We start from the raw sequence: 23,460 nt of genomic DNA on the forward strand, positions 1-23,460 counted from the left end.
ATAAAACAGATTGAAACCATTCCAAAATCAGTAATGGTCACGATGTACTTTTCAAAATGAACAACTTAGTCAGAATTATCCAAAATTAATAGGGACTTTCTTACTCTTAATTAAAAAAAGGGAAAAACATTTGAATTTGCTCTGCAACTACCTGTTTCTTACCGTCAGTCTTTTTAAGGAAACTCAAGTCATCTTTTGAAGAACAGAAAATCCCAAAATATACAATTTTATATTTGAACATTTGCAAGTATTCAAAGCAATATGTAAACTGCAGTAAGTTTTTTATATCACTAGAATAATTGGTAAAAGTACTACCCCTCCCCCCCCGCAAAAAGTTTGGCTAAAATGTACAGCAGTGCAAATGAAATAGCTCATTCCATGTTTTTAAAGTTCAGGTCATTTAGTTCTCATTGTTTCATTATATCTTGTGTTACAACTCTTTTGTTTATACATTCATCGCAACAACCATTATTTGTGTGACAAGTCATCTGCTCTATTATGTAATTCCCGAAGCATGTCATAACATAATTATGCTATTGAACTTGCTATTTAGATACACACACAGCTCCCTTTTCCCACTACAACTCTTCACTATTTTACAATCAGACTAAATGTTTCATGTTTTAGGTCAGTGACGATTACACAGTGTATGCATACCTGTATAAATATTTTCTTTTGACTTTTGCGGGAGATGAAAGGTAGAATTGTTGTTTATACAGTATGACTTGAGGAAACATTTTGGTTTCTGTTTACTTTTGCAGCTAATTCAGGAATATGTTTACGTCATTGTCCATTTGAAAGACCCACTTGTACACAACCTTTAACATTTTGGTCGCTTTCTGGAGACATGCAGAGTTTCACACTTCTGTGCCAGATGTCTGTGTATATCCGTTGACGTAAGACAAGGAAACAGTGTATTTGATGTATTGCCTTAAAATAGATCCACAGGTGTACCTATAGTTAACTCAAATGCTGCCAATGAACCATAAGAAGTTTACAAAGCCACAACAACATAATCTGTATAGAAGTTACAGAAATGGGAGAAAGCAAAAATAATTCTCCATATTTTTTTCCTCATTGTTCTGGTATACAGTATAGCAAATTGAAATAATTTTGGAAATCCTACTTTACAGGAAAAGATTATCAGTTGAGATAAAGTCACAGTTTCTTCTCTCTTTTGTTTTCTCATTTTTATTCTCATAGCTGTGACCTTTAATGTCTTGACCCTATTTTATGTGTCATATGTCAATGTCAAAACTCTAGTATAAAGGGACTCCCTCTGACAGGTCAAAGTATTTATGGACATTAAACGTTAGAATTTCTGACATTTACAATGTGTCAATACATTCCAAACAGTCCTTTGCTATATCTATACTGCACACTCTGATATTGCTGTGACCATATCTTCAGGTGGATGTTTTTTTTTTTTGTGTTTCTTGAGCTTCACCTACCTTCTCCAACAAACCTCTGAGGCCTTTACTGAACAACTAGATTTATGCTGAAATTAGATTACACATATGTGAACTACAGTAGCTATTTATTTGTTGACTTCTGAAAGGAACTGATTGGATCAGATTTATTTGGAGTATTGCATTAAAATGGGATGAATTCACATTTCTGCTACACTGTTCGGATTTAATTTAAGAAAAGAAATTGAAAAATGTGTATCCTGTACACAATTCTGCACTACTTTTCATTGGTTTATTATGTGAAATCCAGATAAAATATGTGAAAGTCTGTGGTAGTATCTGTTAAAATGTGGGGGGTTGTTTAAGAGTTAGTTGTTCTCACAATCAACAGTCCCATCTCTCATGACATAAAGCATGCCTTATCTCCCAGTAACAGTTGGCAGTGTGCTGTACGTCCCAGCAATTTGATGTCGTCGTGTGATGGTGTTTGAAAAGAGTGATGCACTCTGCTTGCATTTGCTCCAGTTGTCACAGACGAAACACGAAAGCTGTTACCTAAACACAAAGGCCTCAGAGGGACGTTGAAATGTAAAGTCCTCCAGCTGTGCATGTGACGCTAGTCCCTCTTGGCTCATATCCCCCTGTGCTGATGCTGATGTGTGGCTGTGATTCCAGGCAGCGGGGCCACAGCTGTGGTGCAGGCAGCCCTCTGTACCCCCAGACAGGAACGTGTGGCCATAAAGAGGATCAACCTGGAAAAATGCCAGACCAGCATGGATGAGCTGTTGGTGAGCACATTTAATATGGGCTATTTTCTCAGCCTTGTGCTTTTACACCACTCTCTAATGATTTGCTGCTACATTACCTCTGATAGCTACACCTTTAAAGTTACACACATTTCTACGGTTAACATGAATCCTTAGGGATAAAATGTTTTGATTTTCTTTTTAAATGTAAAGTGTCATGCAAATGTTCTTTACCTACAGAAAGAAATTCAAGCCATGAGTCAGTGCAACCACCCAAACATTGTCACCTACTACACTTCCTTTGTTGTGAAGGATGAACTGTGGTTGGTGATGAAGCTTCTGAGTGGAGGTGAGTTTAGTATGATGTAAAGTTAATAGTACTAGAGATGCAATGAAAAGCTGACATTCAGCTTTTCATTGTATGTCATTAATATTTGTATCTTCTTTCTTTGCTTTTCTCATATCAGTGATCGGCAGGTAGAATACTAAAAAATAAATCAGATTTTTTTTCTCTCCTGTTCATTAAATATATCACAATAAGGGTCTTCATTACAGACCCATTTTTGGCATTTTGTTGGTTGTAACTTACTGAAAAAAAATCCCAAGTGAAATTTCTAATAAAATTTAAATATTACATGAGACAAATAAATTAGTAAATGATTAATACTGAATTCTTATGTATGTTATGTATGGCTATGTTCATGTACAATCATGAGGAAGAGTTAGAGTTAAGATTATAAAGTGGCTTCACTTTTCCATTTTTCAGGAGTCTGGAGCATAAGGCACAAAGGAATATTGCTAAAGAAGTTAGTTGTTCACAAAGTGCTTTGTTCAAATATATTAAAGGAAAGTGTAGTGGAAGGAAAAACTGGTAGTTAATGGTGTAGGAGCAGTAGGGATAATGCAGCCTTAAGAGGGCTGTGAAGCAGAGTCTATTGAAGAGCTTGGGTAATATTCACCAGACTTCAGTTCTTCAGAATCCACTATGCTTACGGTTACACATCTGTCTAAAGACATAACATAACATTTCTATATCAAAAAGCCTTAGTTTCAAGTTATATTCAAATTTTCTGAGAAGGTGTTTTGGATTTTCATTGTTTGTATGCCATAATCATCAATATCAACGGTAATACATGCTTTATATGTATAACCTTGTCTATAAGTAATTTATATAACATTAGTTTCACTTTTGTGAAATTAAACCTTTGTAGGAAATTCTGATTTGTTGAGATGCACCAGAATTTGCTATAATACCACAGGCTCATCAGGCTCAATTGTAAATTAATTCCAGCAAGTTCTACTGTAATATACTGTACTGTTGTTCTTTTGTCTGTTTAATATATATGTTTGAAAATCAGAGGAATACCTTTTCTTGTGCCTGATGTCATTTAGGCTCCATGCTGGATATAATTAAACATGCGAGCAAAGAAGAAGATAAAAATCTTCGAGTGTTAGATGAGCCAATTATTGCCACAATATTAAAAGAAGTTCTAGAGGGCCTGGACTATCTCCACAGAAACGGACAGATTCACAGGTAACACTTTTGGTTTCTGTCTATTATTTCTAATATGAAGATATTTTATTGTGAAAAACTATCATTAAAAAAATATGTTAGTGAAACAAGTACTTGTTTTGCGAGAGCACACATTCCCATGTGAAACCCTGAAATAATGACTTGGGGTGAAGCAAATGAACAAGCGAAAAAGTAAAATCCTAAAGTGAAATACAAAGTTCTTTGTGTTCTGTACACGTCCTTGATTTCAAGGTCAGTGAGAACATGGGGCGTAAACCTCTACGAGCCCCTCGGGCACAGTTCTAGATAGTGATAGTCAGTGGGATCTGTTAACATGAATGGAAGAATCGATGTTGTCCCACGTGACTTTGATGTTTTACTCCATTATTGTTTTGCTGACCTCAGGGATGTGAAAGCTGGGAACATCCTACTGGGAGAAGATGGATCTGTTCTGATTGCAGGTTTGTTACATTATCACACTCTCTTCTGCTTTTTTTTCTTTTTAAAGAACCAATGTTGTCCTAATTTACAGGTTACAGCATTACTTTCTGGGCTCTACTGTAACACATTGGCCTGGCAGGGACATATTTTTGTAATGTTCTTTTACATTTTCTATTTGCATAACCTTGACTGAATTCATGTAAAGAAAAAAATTTGTCCAAATTGTGTATTATTGGGTAAGTTTTAGTGATTTATTTATTTATTTGTCTTTTATTGAAAATACCTGAGGCTGACTGATTGGAAGATTTGTTTGAACCATACAGAAACAAAGAAAGTCTGTTGGAAGTATTTAAGACTGATGCGTTTTAATTACTGGTACTATTTTAAGCAAAAATATTTTAAGTGTGGAGAAATTTTTGAATGTGACCCTCAAATTTGCATTTAAAAATTAACCCAATTTGTGGATACTAAAGAACTAGCTAAAATCACAATATTTTGATAATAATGTAACTATTGGATATACCTAAAGAGCATTTGATAGTCCTTGAAAAACTAAAAATTGTTTTAAAAAGAGTAATATTCTTTGCAGAAGTATAATTATGTAGATGACATTTAGAAAACAAAATGTAAGAGCATAAAGCTAAAACAAATAAAATTCAGCATATCCTCTGTATGAGGTCAGTTTTAGGTTTAGGTTTAAATACAAACATTATATGCTTTTTCACTATTTGGGACATCACATCCTGGACCTGTCACCATCAGCATTTCTTTGGAACAGGATGTTCCTGTTTCGCTTAATATTCCATACATGAAGGAACAATGTTCTCTGGACTTGGTTTGTGAAAAACAATTCCAGGGTCTCTCAGTGTAGCACTGAAGGCTAAACAAGTGTCACAAAGAGCAAATTTGGATTGACAGTGAACAATTAACACCTAATTGACTATGTGACAGTCTAAAACAATCAAAAATTGGGATTTTCTTTGTCTTCATGCAGTTCTCTTTTAACGAAAGATGTTTGAACTCAGACAAATTTTACAGAGATGAATATATAAGTCCATTGAGAGTATTTAGGACTACTTTCTTTGCTAGAATGTACACCTTAACACTGTAAAAGTCCAGCAAACATGCAAAGTAAAGACATTATTCTGAACAGTCTCACATTTTTATGATGGTAACCACTATGATTATGTTTTGTTACTACAGATTTTGGTGTAAGCGCATTTTTAGCTGCGGGGGGCGACATGACGAGGCACAAAGTTCGAAAGACTTTTGTTGGGACGCCGTGCTGGATGGCTCCAGAGGTGATGGAACAAGTAAGTCTTTTGTACTTTTCAATTATTCCTCTGTTTGCAGATACAGATTTATACAAGCATCATCCTTATTATAGCCATTTTCTAACTTGTTAAACATACATTTAAAGATCTGAGTCCATAGACACATGTATTAAGTCAATGTTTAAGTTTTTCTGTGAAATAAAAGTAAATTTAATAAAAAAGTATTAGTTATTACTGAAAATACAAATGAAAAAAAAAGTGAAAATCTAAATAATTACATAGCAGATTCAAAGTTTGTGATCAGCATAAAAATGTTTTTATAAATGAAAATGTTTTAGTTACATTTATTTTTTAATAAAAATTGTTACTGGTTCAGATGAACATGCTGATGTAGTTAAGAATCTTTTTAGTGTAAGATTATGCAACAATATTCACTTACAGCCATTTTACATCATTTTACTTGGGATTCCAGTGAATATAGAGAATGTTGTAAGCTCCAGATGTTTTCATTGTGTTCCATATTAGCTGTGCTTATTACTAAACATAAATCCTCTGAGCCTTGCATAAATAAGTCTTATTGTCTTTTATAACTCCATGTCTGCAGGTTCGAGGCTATGATTTCAAAGCAGATATATGGAGTTTTGGAATTACAGCGATAGAGTTAGCAAGAGGTTCTGCACCCTATCACCGATACCCTCCAATGAAGGTAAGTGTTAAGGACAAAAGAAATTAATTAAATAAATTATTTGTTAGATAGAAATGCCATCACAAGGAACTTTGCAATACCTTTTGGTCTAATTCAGTGGTTCTCAAATGGGGGTACGCGTACCCCTGGGGGTACGTGGAGGTACTGCAGGGGGTACGTGAAGCTTTTCAAAATATCTTTAAAAAATCAGTAGGCTCCTCATAATAAGTCTTGGGAAAAATTATTTTGTAAAAAGTTTGATAAAATATAAATGTGTGTTCATGCACTGAATTTTATATTCAGTATTTAGTTTCAATATCCTTTAAAATAAAACGGTTTGACTGGTTTTATACCTTCCTGGTGGTCACGGTCTTCTGTTTTTCTTTTTTGTTTAACCATGCAATGTTTGCAATATGGATGTATTTGTCAGGTTCACTGATATAAGTTGTTTGGCTTTAATAAATCAGACAGTGATTTTACAGCACTGTACCTCTTTTATATTCCAAAAATGTTTTGCCCGTGTCAGGGGTACTTGACTAAAAATATATTTTTAAGGGGGTACATCACTGAAAAAAGTTTGAGAACCACTGGTCTAATTTATGTCTAAATCAGTCCAATGACACCCAGTCTCATGCTCACATTGATATTCAGTAACATATAATCCAAGTCAATCCTAGTTGTATTGAGAAAGCTCAGGCAATTGAAATAAGTCATTGACATTGCAACAATCCATTTTCTTTCTTAAAATCCAAACTTCTACAAAGACATAATGTGTTTGCCTCCTTTACATTCCCCCCTTTCGCTCCATCCCCATTGTGTTTTGATAGTGCTGCTTGGATGTCTGGGTGTTTTTTGACTGTTTTTGTTTGTGCTTTCAGGTTTTAATGCTTACCCTACAGAATGATCCGCCCACTCTGGAGACAGGTGTTGAGGACAAGGAAATGCTCAAAAAATATGGAAAATCATTTCGAAAACTTATAACTACGTGCCTTCAGAAAGACCCTGCAAAAAGGTTGGTACCACAACATATGGATGAGTATAGAGCTGAAGCAGTTTGTACTAAATAACGAGCACTTGATCTTAACTTTTAGACAGTACTCCAGTTTTTGGACAGGCATAATTATGACTCTTTGTTAACCTATCAGAGTTTCTTAAGTTTTTGCTTGATGTGTGTGTTTGTTACTGTAGCATTTGTATCCCATATCTAGAGAACTTTTTCTGCACATGTTTGATTATTTGAGCTAGACTCTTGTTATATTTTTCCAATGGCATTTTCACTTTGTTTTGTCTGCAGGCCTACAGCATCTGAGCTTTTGAAGTGTAAATTCATCCAAAAGGCAAAGGTATTTCTTTAATCTCAAATATTTGCTGCACTGTTTTTGTTTGGTTTTATTAACATTTGATGGTTTGAAGCCACATTGGATTCTATAGGTTATTTTCATACACACACAACACACTATTAAGATTTATGAGTCATAACAAACTCAGACATTGAGGTGTAGCCGACTTTTCATAGATTCAATCATGTCACTGATTGTGCTTTGGCAAATAATAAAAAAGAAGGAGAGGTAATACAGGTGCATCTCAACAAAAGTAGAAAATCATCAGAATTTAATTCAATTCCAAATCTGAAATTTGTATAGATTATTTTCTCACAGAGTTTTGTATTTTAATAAATCATTTGTCATATTTTTTTAATGATTACAGCATACAGGAAATGAAAGCCCCAAATTCTGTATCTCAGAAAATTCCAAGATTGAAAATTCAAATATTACTATATGGGTAATAAATCTGTTTAATATAAGAGTTTCAGTTTTTTGTACTGAACTAACAAAATACGTGCACTTTGGGTAGATATAAAATTTTTTGGGGATTCTCCTGTTTTTAAATTACTATCTTATGTTTTTAATTAAGCATTTTTTAATTGACAACATTTGTATGCAAACTAAACTTGTGCAAAACCAATAAATAAGACACATGATTTTAAGGATGCTTGCCACCACTCAAAGGCCTGCCATTGTTAAGTTTCATTTACATTTTTTAAACTGTGAGCTACATCCCATGCCATCTTTGAAGAGTCATGTGGCCAGCTCTGTTCCACAGGAGCTGATTAATATCAGCACTGTAGATAATTTGCAGAGTTGGCAGCATGATAGGGCAGTGATTATCAGCGTTGTCTCACAGATAGAATCTCGGCAGGATCTTTCTTTTCCTTTTGCTGCAGCCGTTTGGGTATTTTTCAGTTCTACAGCATGAAAAATATGTTTCTAGTCATTGCTAAATATTTTCCTCTTTGGCACCTACAGTACTTTTCAGATTGATTGAATTAGGCTTTTAAAAATATGCTGTCAAAGTATTTGTCTTTAAGTCTTACTGATTTACTTGTCATGTATACTTTTTCATGGCTCCTCCAATGTTTGCGAGTATGGGAAGGACCCTGTTTAAATTACAGGCCATTTGTGGTTTGCATGGCGTTATTCAACTTTGATGGTTTAAATTTTTCTTTACTTTGTTCATTTTCTCCTGCAGAACAGAGAATATCTTGTTGAAAGGCTTTTGAGTCGTGCACCAAAGATATCTCAAAGAGCAAAGAAGGTATGTTTATGTAATTTTTTGCCCTCTGCAATAACAGTTATTTGAATGGATGGACTGCTTTCAATCCAGGATGTTGAATTTACAGTCAACACTACGTATGCACTCTGTCTTCCTTTAGTACCTCCAACAACTTTTACCCCTATGTATAGACTATATAAAAAAGCGGGCCACAGTTGCATAAGAGTTATGCTGTGCAGATCCACTGACCCATGTGTTAGTATGACTTTAAGAGCAGCTTCCTGCGTATGTCAAGACAAACCTGGATAAATGGATTGTTAACACAAGTTAGCAAAACTGTTATGGAGAACAGGGAGGAAGTGCAGTTTTTCAGGCACAGCTGATGTTAGCTTTACATAATAATCCTCTGATGCCCAGGTCTGAGGCAGGATCAGAGGGAAGGGAGGCTGAGTGGAGGGGTGGAAATTCACTGACATGGTTCAGTCTAAATAGAGGGCATAGTAGACAGGACAAGCATTAATGTTCATGACGTTATAATTACGCACAAACTGTGCAGCCTGTACACTTTCCCAATAATAGAGGGAAAGGGTACAGGCTGCTCTTTCATTCAGGAGTTCTTTAACAAACCCAGACAACATGCTTTACTAATTTGCTGTCTTGCAGTTATGTAAAATCAGAAGTAAAACGATCTTCAGCATTGTGAATGTGGAGAGCATTACTATACTACAACATTATAACAAAAATACTTTTTTCAGAATAGATAATTGGGAAAACTAAAAACTTATTTTAGCAAGTCCCTTAATGTCTACATTACTTTTCAGATGTCTTAAAGGAATAATTCTGGAATTTCGGACTGAGGCTCTATTAAAAGGGGTCGGAATATTATTAACACTGAAGATCTTTCTTTATGCAACATACAGGAAGATATAACTAAAGTGAAAACTAAACATTGAAAGTTTTTGATGGTAGTAGTAGCTGTCTGATAGAAAAATATATCTGTGTAAAAATCTAGAAAGTAGAGTTCACTTTAACACCTATAAATAAAGGAAGATTCCAAGTTGCACCACACTGTCTCCTATCTCCATTTCCTGGTAACCAATTATTGGCTTACCACTGACAAGTGGTAAACCACTCAATTCTAAAGTAACAAAGACATGTAAAACAGCACTTACATAAATCTCTATAAGATTTTTGCGACTGGACTTGGTTTAGGATTGAAAGTCTTCTTTGGTCCGTCTTGAACTAGGTATAAAATTCAGCCCCTGGGACCAACTAATTTGGATTTATTCTAAATGAAGATAAAATTAGAACCATTTATTGTATGTAAATTATTGGCTGTTCATGACTTTTTAGCAGAATTGTACTTCTGAATCATTTTAAACTATTCCTTTACTATTGATAATATGGGTTTCTTAAGGTCTTTTTAAGTTTTCTTTTGGCTGCTTTGTTTTCACATTTTTTGACCTATTCATAATATGTTTGACCTATTCATAATATGTTTGTCATACGAGTCATTTCAGTCCGGTCTATGAATAATACAAACATAAAAAATATTTCGAACTCATGTGATAAACTGCTGGTTTGTCTAAATGTAAAACACAACATTGCAAAACCAAATTTTAAATTAGCTCTTTAAGCACTTTCTTTTTCGCAACTTGTTGAAAACTCAGGCTTGGTTCCCCTTTCTTAAGTTGAGTATGAAACCTGCCAAAGATGCAGTACACATTTAGCTTGGATCTTTGGTGTCCATATGTGGCTCTCAGGACCCACTTTCCTGCATGTTTTAGATGTGCCCTCTCTCCAGCTAACTTGACTGAAACGACTGCATTACTTCTTCTGAATTCAATCAAGTTCTGCAGGAACAAGGTTAAGGACCTCTGCACTAGACTGATAAACTGAAGCATGATGCATGTCCTGTGTCAGGCTTTCTGTGAAACATGTTCCTATTTTCTAAAAACATGACTTTAATTTACTGATCATCTGCTGTGAATTTTATTTTCGGCCTGCTACTTCTTCTTTTGTTTTTGAGTTGTTCTCATTGTTTAAGTATACACTGCATGATAATACACACAATCAGTTCCATGGACTGGATAAATTGTGAGTAAAAAAGAGAAAAATGTTAAGACCCAGAACAGTCCGGAGAATAATTGTTAAATACTATGGTGAAGATTTACAAAAAATTACTTATAAGAAATTAGGTTAAAAAGGATGTAATTTAAAACCTTTCCTCAATGTTGTAAAATGAAATACACAGTTGAAGTAAGGTCTGACTCAATGATTACTTTGGCTGTAGAAAATTTGCAGCAGAGCTGATGCCCTTGCTATTTTGCACGGATTTGACCTACAGAGTCTACTACATTATAAACTCAGCAACATTATCCAAAGCCTGCAGACACAAGCAGTACTGCAGAAACACAACCACCTCAGGATATTGTGACCTTAGCTGCTCCCAAACCTCACTGTTCAGCTCCTCAAGAGCCTCCTTAAGTCTCTTGACCTTCTTGATCTGCAGCATTTTCCCACTGACCTATTGCAACCCTTGTTGCTTGGCATTCAGTTTTCTTTTCTTTTTTTTATGCTTTGTGTGAAATGTGGTAGTCATGGTAAAAATATTGACATATCTAAGAAACAAATACTGATAGAGTTTAAAATAAAAGGGCTGAAAATGCATATCAGGTACACCTTTTCATTTTACAAGGGAATGAGACGGAGATGGCAGATTCTTTCATCAGGAAAGTAATCACAGATGGTATCTAACAGATGGAATGAAAAGTATAAAAATAAAAAAACTTACATTTGTGGAAATATTTCATAATGTAGGTAGAACAAAGCAAGTATTTGTTGCATATTAAATTTGATTGTTAATAAAAGAAAGATTATGTTCACTAAGGTAGGTAGTTTTGAGTTGAAGAACCAGTATTACCAGCAGATGGCGCTCTAATACACACATTAAATACTTCAAAATGCCATGGTGGATCTGTTGTCAATGTATTGCAACCAATGTGGGTTTGAATTATTGATTTAGCACATGCAAAAAAAGCTGGACAAACAGAAAACAGATTTATATTGAGTTTAATTTTATGGTCCAGTGGACACATGATGATCAGAAAGTTATTGAACTCTGTAATGAGGTTTTCTAAATGGTAATTTTCAGAAGAGCTATTAATAAAGAACGTGGAGAAGTTGTGGCCTCTGAAAACATCCAAGTCTGCCTGTTGCTTGAGCGGGTTTTGCTTCTAGTTGAATCAATCTGTCTGTTTTGCTAAAGGACCCTGCGCAGAACTGGGAAAGCCTTTGTTCTCAGTCAGATTTAGAAGGTAAACCTGACACCAGCTGGAAGGGTAGTGCTGCTTTAACTCTGACCTCGACTAAAGCCGAGGGGAATTTATGGTGCTGGCTGCTCACAGATCTGTGTCAGATCTGTGTCGTTTCCTCTGTAATACCTTGGAGCTGAGCTCATCTCAGACTTACAAACCGTCCCAATTTGAGGGGCATTTAGTGTGGCTCTGAATAGCTAATTTTCATGTGAAGCTCTGTTATGTTTGATTAAACAAACATAACAGAGCTATTCATGGGGTATGAATAGCTATCAAAGCTATTCATACCCCATGAACATTTTTGTTACAGTCATAAACAGCAACCTATTTAATTTCAAGAGTTTTTTTTTGTCATAGATCAATAATAATAATAAACATAAACTTTATAAGTAAATTGCTATAAATAGTGTGTGGTTTTCAAATCTGAACAGAATGGTGGGCATTTTTTTCTAACCTGCTTTAAAAGGTTACTCCTAGAAAAATTCAGTGCAACCAACTTCCTGCAGAACTTATCTAATAAGGTGACAATGGTACTCCTGACTACCATTTCAACTCAGTTAAAATTCAGCATTTCCATTCAGGGCTCAGGGGCTTGTTAGAGAACAGTAGTGAACAAACAGCTTCATGAAACCAGAGGAACACATCAGATAGGTCAGAAATGGTTGTGAAAGCCTTTAAAGCAATGTTAGTCATTTTTACAGAAATTTTACAGAGCTCAACTGGTATCCAAAATTAGAAAAATATGGTGCAACTGCTGGGCTCTCCCTTAGAGATAGGGTGAGAAGCTCAGTCATCCGGGAGGGACTCAGAGTAGAGCCGCTGCTCCTTCACATCGAGAGGAGCCAGTTGAGGTGGCTTGGGCATCTGGTCAGGATGCCTCCTGGACGCCTCCCTGGTGAGGTGTTCCGGGCACGTCCCACCGGGAGGAGGCCCCGGGGAAGACCCAGGACACGCTGGAGGGACTATGTCTCTCGGCTGGCCTGGGAACGCCTCGGGATTCCCCCGGAGGAGCTGGAAGAAGTGGCTGGGGAGAGGGAAGTCTGGGCCTCCCTTCTGAAGCTGCTACCCCCGCGACCCGACCTCGGATAAGCGGAAGAAGATGGATGGATGGATGGATGGATGGTGCAACTGCAAACCTACTAATACAATAAATTAAACTAACAGACCGGACTAGTGAGCATTATTCAGAGTGGCCACCAAAAGGCAGCTAATATTTCTGGAACAGCTGCAGAGATCCTCAGCTCGGGCAGGAAAAGCTGTTGATAGGACAAACTATCACTTGTGCACTCCACAAATCTGACCTTTATGGAAACGTGGTACAAAAACAACAACAAAGTGACACCTAAATTATTTTTAGACTTTCATGCAAAATGCTAATGGTAGTGAATGCTGTGTACTATTATGAATAACGATAAACGTACAGATTTTGAACAAAGCATATTCATTCATGTGTTACACTGGTCTATTCAAAGTTGATGCCTAAATCCAGTTAAAATTTCTGACTTAAAAAATGATGTTCATATGCATGTTATCTATTTTAGAAAGTAGAATTGACGTAAATGTTCAATCACTAATTGTGCAAAGCTGATACAGATATACAGTTAATCTGGAAAGTATTCACAGCTATTCACTTGTTCTACATTTGTTAAGTTGCAAAGTCATTTAAAAAACATATTAAATTAATCCTTATATGTGTAATTTATGTGTACTTACACATAAATACCTCATTATGACAATGTAAAAAAGTTTTAGAGTTTTACAAATTTATTAAAAACAGAAAACCAAGAACAAAATTCAGAAAAAAGTGAAGTTCTATGAATACTTTCCAGATGTGCTGTATCCCAAAGGCTTGCAGCTGTAAACAAGGAGAAATGTGTTTAATTCTTTTTATTTGTAAATCATTCACCACTCTCAATCTGCTTCACATGCTCTTCTTGTTAATTTAACATATAAAATCCCCGTAACATATAAGTTTGTGATAAAGGTTAACAAGGCATAAATACTTTCGCAGACGTACAAGTTTAAGTAAAATACATTATAAATAAATAAATCAAAGTGTGCTTGTGGACTCAAATAAAAAACAAAACAAAACAAAAAAATAAGACACATGTAACATCAATGTTTGTCATCCTGGTGAAGGTGAGGAGAGTCCCAGGCTCCAGTGGCCACCTGCACAAGACAGTAGACGGGGACTGGGAGTGGAGCGACGACGAACTGGATGAGGGCAGTGAGGAGGGTAAAGCAGCGGTGAATCAGGGCAGGGTAAGTGAGGCATTACAAATACATTGTATTTTTTCATAAACAAGACGGATTTACTGCTTTAACACAGCTGTTTTAAAATATTCAGGGTTACTCAGGTGTTTTATGTGAAGCATAAACCAGCATGAATCCTCCCCCTCTGCTTTTGACAGTGCTCATTCCTCCCCTCCTTGATCAGTTTGTTTTGCAGACATTACAGGGTTGTATAAAGTTCATTGTAGTGAGCTGGAAGATCATTGTAAGAAGTGGAGGAAGGAGAAAGCGAAGTGTATTGATCAAATAACTCTTTAATAAATATGATATGGTAAAGAGATATTATGTATTATACAATAAATAACACTTGCAGGGATTTAAAAAAATAAATTACTGCTGATAGAATATCATTTAAGTTTTCTTTTAGTTGTCTCTGGTAGATTGCTTTAAAAGAGTTGAGAAGCAGATTTGAACATGTGAATGAAATGTAAAAATATATAAGAAAATGAATGAAGTGTCTGAAATTGATTATTTTATCACTCTGTTAAGATAATTATTAGTTACACAGATGAATGTGTAAATATGTTTTTTTTCCAGTCACGAAGGGTCAAATATGAGGCCAAAGACGTAAGTTAGATTCTCATCCCATTTATTATTTAAGGAAGAGTATTAACATTTATAATATTTATACACTTTTTTGATAAAGAAGCAATTAGGTAAATAATTTAATGTACAGGTTTGGCTGCATGATAATTAGAAAACCAGATAAAATGCAATTATTTCAAAATGTTTTGTAAAAATCACAAGTTTAGCACTATTTTACACAAATTTAGTGCATATTATATTTTTTGTGAAAATGTATTAAAGTCAGCCAATGTTTTTTTTTATCCGCTCTTTTCTGTTTTTCTTCCAAGATGATTTTAAAATTTATAATTTGCGCAATCATGCCTCTCAATTTCTTCCTCCTAGAATGAGGAAGATGCCAACAATGTCCCTATTGAAGGCTTGTCTGTACAGCATCCCCAGGTGAGGGATTCTGCAGAAGCAGCACTAATTTGTCATGATTCAATGACCTGAATGCTGCAATGATTGTCTGTGTGTGCATAATGTACATGTGCAGCTGGCGCTGTATGTGTGTGTGGGCGTGTACGTGTAAATGTGAGAGTGTCTGTCTCCAGAATGGATGCTCTCAGCAGTAATAACTCACAGTAAATGGCTGCCTGCCTGACAGTGTCTTCTCAGTGGATAGGTGTATCTTCTCTCAAGATTTACTGCTATTGTAACTCATTTTCAAAAATCTATTGTCATTGTGAAAGTGAACCAGAGCATTTTTGGGGTTGTCTTATGTCCCACTTAGAAATTATCTGAGAAGACATTTTTTACTCAAATTATCCATTCTTTCTCACATAAAAGACCTATAATATAGCAATATAATAATTGTAATTATATAGACAAATAATATATGACACCTTTATTTATTGTTCCTTTGCTTTTCCTCTTGCTTTCCCAACTTTCCCTACAGATTAGATAAAGGGATTCAATCATGCGTTGCATTATAGATTCAGCTCTGGACACACTTTGGATTTATTCTGATTACATGCTCCTTTTTTACTGCAGGGCATGATTTTTTTTTTGTCTGTGTTGAAACTGCATGAAATAGGGTAAACTGACTCATTCCCAGGTATTTTCGATGCAGGTGGAACCATATGAGAATACACCATTCATTCAAGGTGCTGTGAACATGGTACTGCGACTACGGTAAGGCTGGACATAGTTTCCTACATTACTCACATAGCAAACAGCATTCAGTATCTTCCAAAAGTATTCACTCCTCTTATCTTTTTTAAATTTTGTAATTTTTACATAAAAGCTTTAATATATTTTATAGGGGATTTAAGTGATCGACTAACCCAAAGTGGTGTTAAATTATGAAGTGGAAGGAAAATAATTGCTTTTGAATAGCAAAATATGAAGAGTTTTGGGATGTAATTTTTCAAGGTGATTTAGATAAAGTCACTATTATTTCTTTATTTCAACTGGAGCAAGAAGGCTACAGATAAATCTGTTGTTCTTTGCTTGAAAGAATCTGTACAGATCACTTGGTTTTACCTGCAGAGGTGACTGGTGACTTCTTCTGCTACAATCTTTTTTCAAAGACTTTATTGTTAAGAAACACAGTGACATGAAGAAATGAAGTCTTGTTGTTCAGCTACAAATATCAATCTATATACTCGGCTATTGTCAAATGATAAAATTTATTAGCTGAATTTGAAAGAGAGAGCAATGAAAGTCAAAATGAGATTGAGCTTTTCATCATATTAGTGTGCTTTCTATTACTCTGTTGATGATTCGAAAATGTTAGAGATATAAAATAGAACTGGACTTAAGATGTGCAGAAATGGATAACCATTTATAGGTTTTTTGATAATTCAGAGTTTGTCGCTCCCCAGTGAGGTGGTTGCCGAGTGCTGATTTGCTCATGCAGACATCTGAAAGCCCCCCTCAGGCGTCAAGAACAAAACATAGGTCCAAAAACAACAGGTGGTAGTTAATTGTTTACTGCAGAGTAGTCAGCACTTCAAAAAGAAGGGCTTTGATGTGTTTGGCTCTCTGTCCTTTACCTCTGTAACGTACAGAGATTTTGCCAAATAGTACTCATATATACATATAGATAATCAACACAACAGAGAGAATCAATGCGAAATGCGTTTAATCTCTTCAGAGTATTTGTCGAGCTATATTAACTTAATATAGCTAGTGTCTGCTATAAATATTTCTGTAATGTGTGCGCAACCACTTATACTGCAAATGGAAATGGGAAAGTCTAATAATATAACATAATTTCCATTATGTGATTGGCAACCTTTTAGGATAATATTCTTCTGTTTTACATTAATAACACCAGAGAAATACACATTTGTCTAGATGAATACAATGTTATGTTACAATAAAAGTCAGCAAACTAAATTAGACCTTTTTTTGTAGCTGAAATTGTAAATGCTTAAAAAATGTTCAGTAGATGAGCTACACTGATACACTGAAAGACAGCAAAAGAAAAAAAACCTGCGGAGCAAGTATAATCCTTTCTGTGACTGGATCCCACAGGGCTTCCCCATGACAGAAAAAAGGTGGTGATTCATAATTTTGATAAAGTCTGATAATAAAATTTTTATTTGAAGAACATATATTTTCAAAAACTGGATCCCAAACGGTTTTTAAAAAATATCTTGAGGATTTTATAAAAGGATTAAACTCATTAAATGACCGAATTCATGTGATAAGAATAAACATCAAATTGGTTCTCATTCTCAGGCAAGAAAACTTGAAAGCTGATTAGCATGGGGTTATAGTAATGAGATTCCCTCTGAAGCAAATAGTTAGTAATTGGACCAGTCTGATTATTTTTAGTCATGTTTTTTAGAAAAAGTATGGAGAAGTCTAGAAAATAGAACTACTAGCAGTTTAGAGTCTAAATGAATGCATGCACATGCATATGTCGAAATGCGCATATTAATAAATATTAATAAAAGTAAACTGAAGTCTACTTATAATATTCAAAACACGACAGGAGCAACTGAGATAGAGGTGACATCTCCATGTTTCTTTATAAGCCTCTTACAGGAAATCCAGAATCATATAAATGTCAGCTCTTCTGAAACATGGTGCTAATATTGAATTTTGGAGAAACATTGATATTTAGTCTCAGTGAGTTTGTCTGCAGTTGTTTCTGTAAAAATTATATTCATAAACTTTAATCTTCTGCACAGCCATCCCAAGCTGCACACAAATCGACAAGAAATTAATTGCTTTCCAGTTATTTACTTAGAGGATAATTTTATGAGCTCCATTTACCCTTTTACCAGGATAAAGTTGAATCGATAAGATGGAGGAAGAAATCTAAAAAAATAATTTGGGGCTCTGTAAAACTGGGGCAAGACTATTTACAATTTTATGAGAGATGTAGATATTAAATAATAAATCTGTTGATTGTAACTTTAAGAGTGATGAATTGTATGTAGTTCCTTCAAATATTTAAAACATTGGACTGTCTTAAAGATTTGATTAGCTGAACTACTTACTTTTTCTGCTCGTCTTGGGTTTGTCTGTGTGTGTTGCCCTCTTCTCATTGTGCTCAATCTTGTTTGTATAATTAGAACATAAAAATTGCTGGTTTATTGAACAGAATCTCAAAGATCTGATATTTTTCTGGTCAGATAATGCAGTATAGCTAGGCACAAGTAGGCGGCCACTAAAATTCAACTTCTCAATTTAAATGAAGAAAACTCAAAGCTAAATGACTTTCACCGCTGTTCAAACATGAACTCAGAGGGGAGAAAAGAAAGTGGAAATTGCATGTTTATGGAGACTGTTAGCTGTTCGTGTTGCGTTCAGTTTCTCTTCGAAATCAGAAATCCGATCTGGAAATGACATCATTACCTTTTTCAGTATGTTTTAGCAGCAACTTGGAATATCAGCGGCATGTACTCAAAGTTGCAATTTCAAACCAGTAATGTATTTTTCTCTATTTGATGCTTTCAAACACTTAAGGAACATGCTCATAAATGGAAATTATACACTTGTACATGTTCTACCGGTCTAAAGAAATATAAACTTGTGTTAAGAATAATGTAATTCCTATATTACTTGTATTACATTTTGCAGTGAGTGAGGCCTCTACAGATAATGGGAAGACTCACATTATTATATTAAAGTTGCTCTGATTTATCCATTCGTGCTGCTTTTCTTGGAAAACACATAGTTTGGAAATGTTGGCAGCTGTTTGGAAACTATAGTCTCCAAAGGTCTGCATTGTCTACCTACAGTGTCACACAGACTGAGACAAATCAGCCACAAAACTCTAATTAGTGAATCTCTATCAGTTGGTTCATCTGTTTGCATGTGACAGGAAACAGTGCTGGCCTATACAGGTTAACTCTGGGATCATTCTAAGTGGGTTTTTTATTGAAGACAAAGAGGTTTTTTATATTAATGTCATGTCAATTTTCATTCAGAGGTTATATGCACTTCCTACACACCAGACTAAAATAAAACAGTGTTGGTGGATGAACTGTTGTTTTCCTGTGACTTGTGCAGAATCTATTTTATTTTTTACATCGCTTCTAAATATTTTAAATGTAGGCTGCAGAGTTTCTGAACATTTATCGTAGCAGCTTTGATCACCATGACATGCTGCCTCATCAGCCAGCATTGGACAGTTTCCTGAAAATGAAAGTAGCCACGCTCAGTCATAATAAATTGAAAGTAAATCAGAGCTAAGACTGTTTCTAAAGTCCTGTGTGTGTAATAAACTCATTAGAGATTTGTCTTCATTTGTGTGTGTCTTGAGTTATGGTTTAAAGTTCCTCACAAATGTGACATATGGGTTTGTAGAGTGATTTACATAACTGGACTGGAAACCAAATTAATCTTTGGTTTTCAACAATGATTTCAACAAATTTTTGGTTTTCCTGCCTGCCCCATAAAACAGAGGCTCCCAGAACATAAAAACATTTTCTCAGATTCGTACAGCAGTATTACTTGAACTGCACAGAGAAAAGTATAAAATATTTTAGTTTGTTCTTCTATTGGAATATAGTATAACGGCTTGACATTCTTTTGCAACATCAGATCACACATGCATCAGTGACGCATGGTTAATGGAGATAATAGGCAATTAGACAGCTGCTACTTTAGTATTTGTATCACTATGTCGAAATTAAATTAATGAGATATGTCCCCTGCTTTACACAGTTTGCTTGTTGACAACAACATCCCATTTTTCCTCTGAAGTTGTGCCTTTATGGTAAATTTAATTATTTCTCGAATGAAGCTTGTTTATAATCATTGTGCCAGATAGTCTTCCTTTTGCACCTACATTCATTACACCTTTCAGTGTGAAAATTGTCATCAAAAGGTCAGATTGTGATGCTATTGGTAATGACAAAACTTCACAGAATTATCACTCATCTTTATTGTCATCCTCCCAACGGAGTGTTTGAACACCTGTGTGATGTTTTGATTTCAGAGCCCTCCTCTTTGTTATAAATAAGAGAGAATACTTGTCTCTCTTTTGGAGAGAGATGTTGTTTTCTCTCCCAACATTGAGAGAAAACAAGATTAGCAACCGGAATGTGAATATTGTGGTACACTGAGTAGTGACAGAGACATAAAGTCCTCCAAAGGTTTGGAGGCCGAATCAACATAAAAAAGAAAGTTACTGCATTTTTTTTAGGATATCACAAACAATATTTTAACACCGACAAGTATAAGACTGGACAAAAATATATTTACCTACACAACAATGAACTTAAGATGCAACATTGTTGTTCAGATATCAACAAGGATGAAATTAGTCTGAGATACGTTTTTGTGGTAATTGCTTTCATTACTGCAACAGTGTCTTCAAGGTACAAACTCTTGATTACCTTAATTGGATGGTTTATAGATGCAGTAATGAGGCAGAAATAACCTCTGACATTTTGCTGACAGTTTTGAGCATCTTTTATCTTTTGTTGGTGTTCAAAGGGATGCATGAGTAAACACGGGGACCATTCAGATTTACAGGACATTTTACTATATGGTTATCGCAGCAATTAGTTTGGTCTACAAAACAACAAAAATGATTAAAATAACAAATAACAATAAGGAGTTCCTCAAGTATTCAAACAGGACGCCAACATTTCCAGATCCTGTATAGTCCATAGATTTTGAAAACCAAATACATCAACATAAAATAACTTTCTGTTTTCTTATTAGCTTCACTGACGGTTGTTGCTACAATGTTACATTCTCCACAGTTTTTAATCACTGAAACAATCCAGCATGACTTTCACTGCTTTGAATGTTTGCACAAGACACATAAACATCTATCTTGTTTCTTACTCTTCTCAACTAAAATGTATCTCAAGCACAGTGCACAGCAAGATATTATCTGTACCAGAAAGCAATCTCACAAATCAATAAAATAAATCTACTGATATAGTTTCTGCATAAGTTTCTATGCACTGTATAAGCTTACTTTGTATATTGTATTAATTAAATGTTCAACAAGTCAGCCGAAAAGTCAGCTGCAGGAGCAGAGGACGATGGGATTTAGATTAATATGGTCAGGTCTATATCTGATCAAAGAATAATGTAACTAGTTTGACTACTTACCTAATGTGGGTAGAAATATACCATATCATCTCTGAAGGTGGGAAAAGTGTCTTTAACAATGCTTTCACACCTGTATTTAGCACTATTATATAGAATAGAATAGAATAGAATAGAAGTACTTTATTCATTCCAGCAGGGAAATTACTTCGCAGTTACAGCATAGAGACAAGACACAATAACAACTACCACTCAGTAGTAGTTGTAGATAAAATAAAAAATAAAATATAAAATGCTATAAATTGTAAAAATATAAAATGCTGTTAATATAAAAAGAAACTCAGAGCAGTCCTTGCAAAGATTCAAAAAAATGCAGACATGTATATTTAAATATATGTACAGTAAGTGTGCCACAGTGCAGTTGTGCAAAATATGACTGATTAGTGCAGAACAATGATTTAGCTTTTATTGTACAGTGAGATGGCAAGTGGCAGGAAGGATTTCCTGTATCTGTCCCTACGACAGCGGAGCTGGAGCAGCCTATGTGAGAAGGTGCTCCGCTGTCTGTCCACTATGTGGTGGAGAGGGTGCTGTTTATTGTCCATAATAGATAGAACCTTCTTCAGTGTCCTCCTCTCCACCACAGTTTCCAGGGACTCCAGCCTTAGTCCCAGTACAGAGCCAGCTTTCCTGATGATTTTGTCCAGAACATGATCATCTTGCTCAGGATGAGTTTTAATGCCAAGTGTGATGGGGTCAGAGAAAACCATCTAACACTTTCTTCTGCTGTCTTAGTAAAGATGGTGGCAAACTGTAGGAACATAGTAATGAACAATAGAAGCAGTTCAGAAATTGTAACCTTGTAAAAGCTTGATATATGTTAATACTGAAAACCAGCCTGTGTTGACTTACTCTGAAGCCTGATTAGTAGGTAAAAGAAGATTTGCCAGACCAATCTGGTTACATTTTTCTGTCTCTGCTCTGAACATAATATGACTGAATCATCTGATTCAAGAATGTGGCTTTGTGTTTCCAAACCCTTTTCTCCTGTAGTTTATAATCCTATTATCTGTGCACCCAGACATGATCTCCTGTTTGTTCCCTAACCTTCAGCTGCCCAGTCATGTTTCATTCCAGGTGGAACCCAGTGGCTCATACTCCCCCTGTCTTCCCTTTCAGGAACTCCAAAAAGGAGCTAAATGACATTCGGTTTGAGTTCACCCCTGGGCGAGGTAAGAGCTCAGTCTAAATGAATTTTTCTAAATTGCACTTTTCTTTGTAATAATATTCTCTCTCTCTCCTTATCGATACATGTATGTAATAGGCAATATCATTGTGCTGTGGGCAGCATCTAATTTTGTGTATAACACAATTACCTGCTATGTGGAATGATGCAAGCCAAATATTTGTCATGTTATTCTCTCACAAGACACTGCTGATGGCGTCTCCCAGGAGCTTTACTCAGCCGGTCTGGTCAATGGGCTCGATGTCTTAATTGGTAATGTCACACCTCTTTGTCTTCATTGAATTGTGTTTTCTGCAGTTCGTGAAGCCAGTCCACTGTGAAACATCTGTAAAAACTATTTCTATTATAATAAGCATTATTAACAAAGAGATTAAAACAATTAAAGGGAGTAATATTTTAAAAATTTCCTTTCCACAATTTGCTTTTTTCCACATACGTTCATGTAGCTTCACCATGATAAAGTATCGATTTAAAAGTTATCTTGAGCATACAGTCTGTCACAGCACTGAAACCCTGTAAGTCAGACTTCACTTCTCTCATACCAGCAAGATGTTTTCCTCAAAAAACATTTTCAAGGTAATGCTACACATATCAAGATTGGGAAGGAAGTTAAAATGCTCAGATGAAATTTGTAGTTAAATTTGTAGTTAAATCTCCCTTTTATTTTCCTCAGACAGTGAAAAAACAAGATGCTAAAAGAAAATATTTTCTTACCTGTTTAACTTGCTCATAAACAACTAACTATGCTCATAAACAATAATTATGATCACCTTGATAATCTGGTAGTTGACTCTGCTTGAGCTATTGATATTAGTTGTGAGAAAAACGGTGTTGTCTTTCTCCGTTAGCTTTGGATTATTGCTCTTTCTCAAATTTGAGTTTCCAAATGTGTCCAATGGAGGGGCTGCTTTTGATTGGCGAGGAGAAATATGTCCTCCTTAACTGCAGTTAC

General features: G+C 35.3%; 1 protein-coding gene across 1 annotated transcript in view; it reads left to right on the forward strand.

Moving 5' to 3' along the window:
* stk39 (serine threonine kinase 39) overlaps window positions 1-23,460 on the forward strand; it is a 31,663-nt gene that overhangs the window by 2,074 nt on the left and 6,129 nt on the right. Inside the window, exons 2-16 of the mRNA XM_028023236.1 lie at window positions 2,085-2,197; window positions 2,396-2,504; window positions 3,548-3,689; window positions 4,074-4,129; window positions 5,313-5,422; window positions 5,988-6,089; window positions 6,947-7,080; window positions 7,363-7,411; window positions 8,598-8,663; window positions 14,078-14,200; window positions 14,768-14,797; window positions 15,140-15,196; window positions 15,867-15,928; window positions 22,442-22,494; window positions 22,692-22,760. Coding sequence (XP_027879037.1) covers window positions 2,085-2,197; window positions 2,396-2,504; window positions 3,548-3,689; window positions 4,074-4,129; window positions 5,313-5,422; window positions 5,988-6,089; window positions 6,947-7,080; window positions 7,363-7,411; window positions 8,598-8,663; window positions 14,078-14,200; window positions 14,768-14,797; window positions 15,140-15,196; window positions 15,867-15,928; window positions 22,442-22,494; window positions 22,692-22,760 — 1,275 coding nt within the window. The remainder of the gene's footprint in view (window positions 1-2,084; window positions 2,198-2,395; window positions 2,505-3,547; window positions 3,690-4,073; window positions 4,130-5,312; window positions 5,423-5,987; window positions 6,090-6,946; window positions 7,081-7,362; window positions 7,412-8,597; window positions 8,664-14,077; window positions 14,201-14,767; window positions 14,798-15,139; window positions 15,197-15,866; window positions 15,929-22,441; window positions 22,495-22,691; window positions 22,761-23,460) is intronic.

The sequence above is a fragment of the Xiphophorus couchianus genome, chromosome 7 (genome assembly GCF_001444195.1).
Source record: "Xiphophorus couchianus chromosome 7, X_couchianus-1.0, whole genome shotgun sequence".
Lineage (NCBI taxonomy): Eukaryota > Metazoa > Chordata > Actinopteri > Cyprinodontiformes > Poeciliidae > Xiphophorus > Xiphophorus couchianus.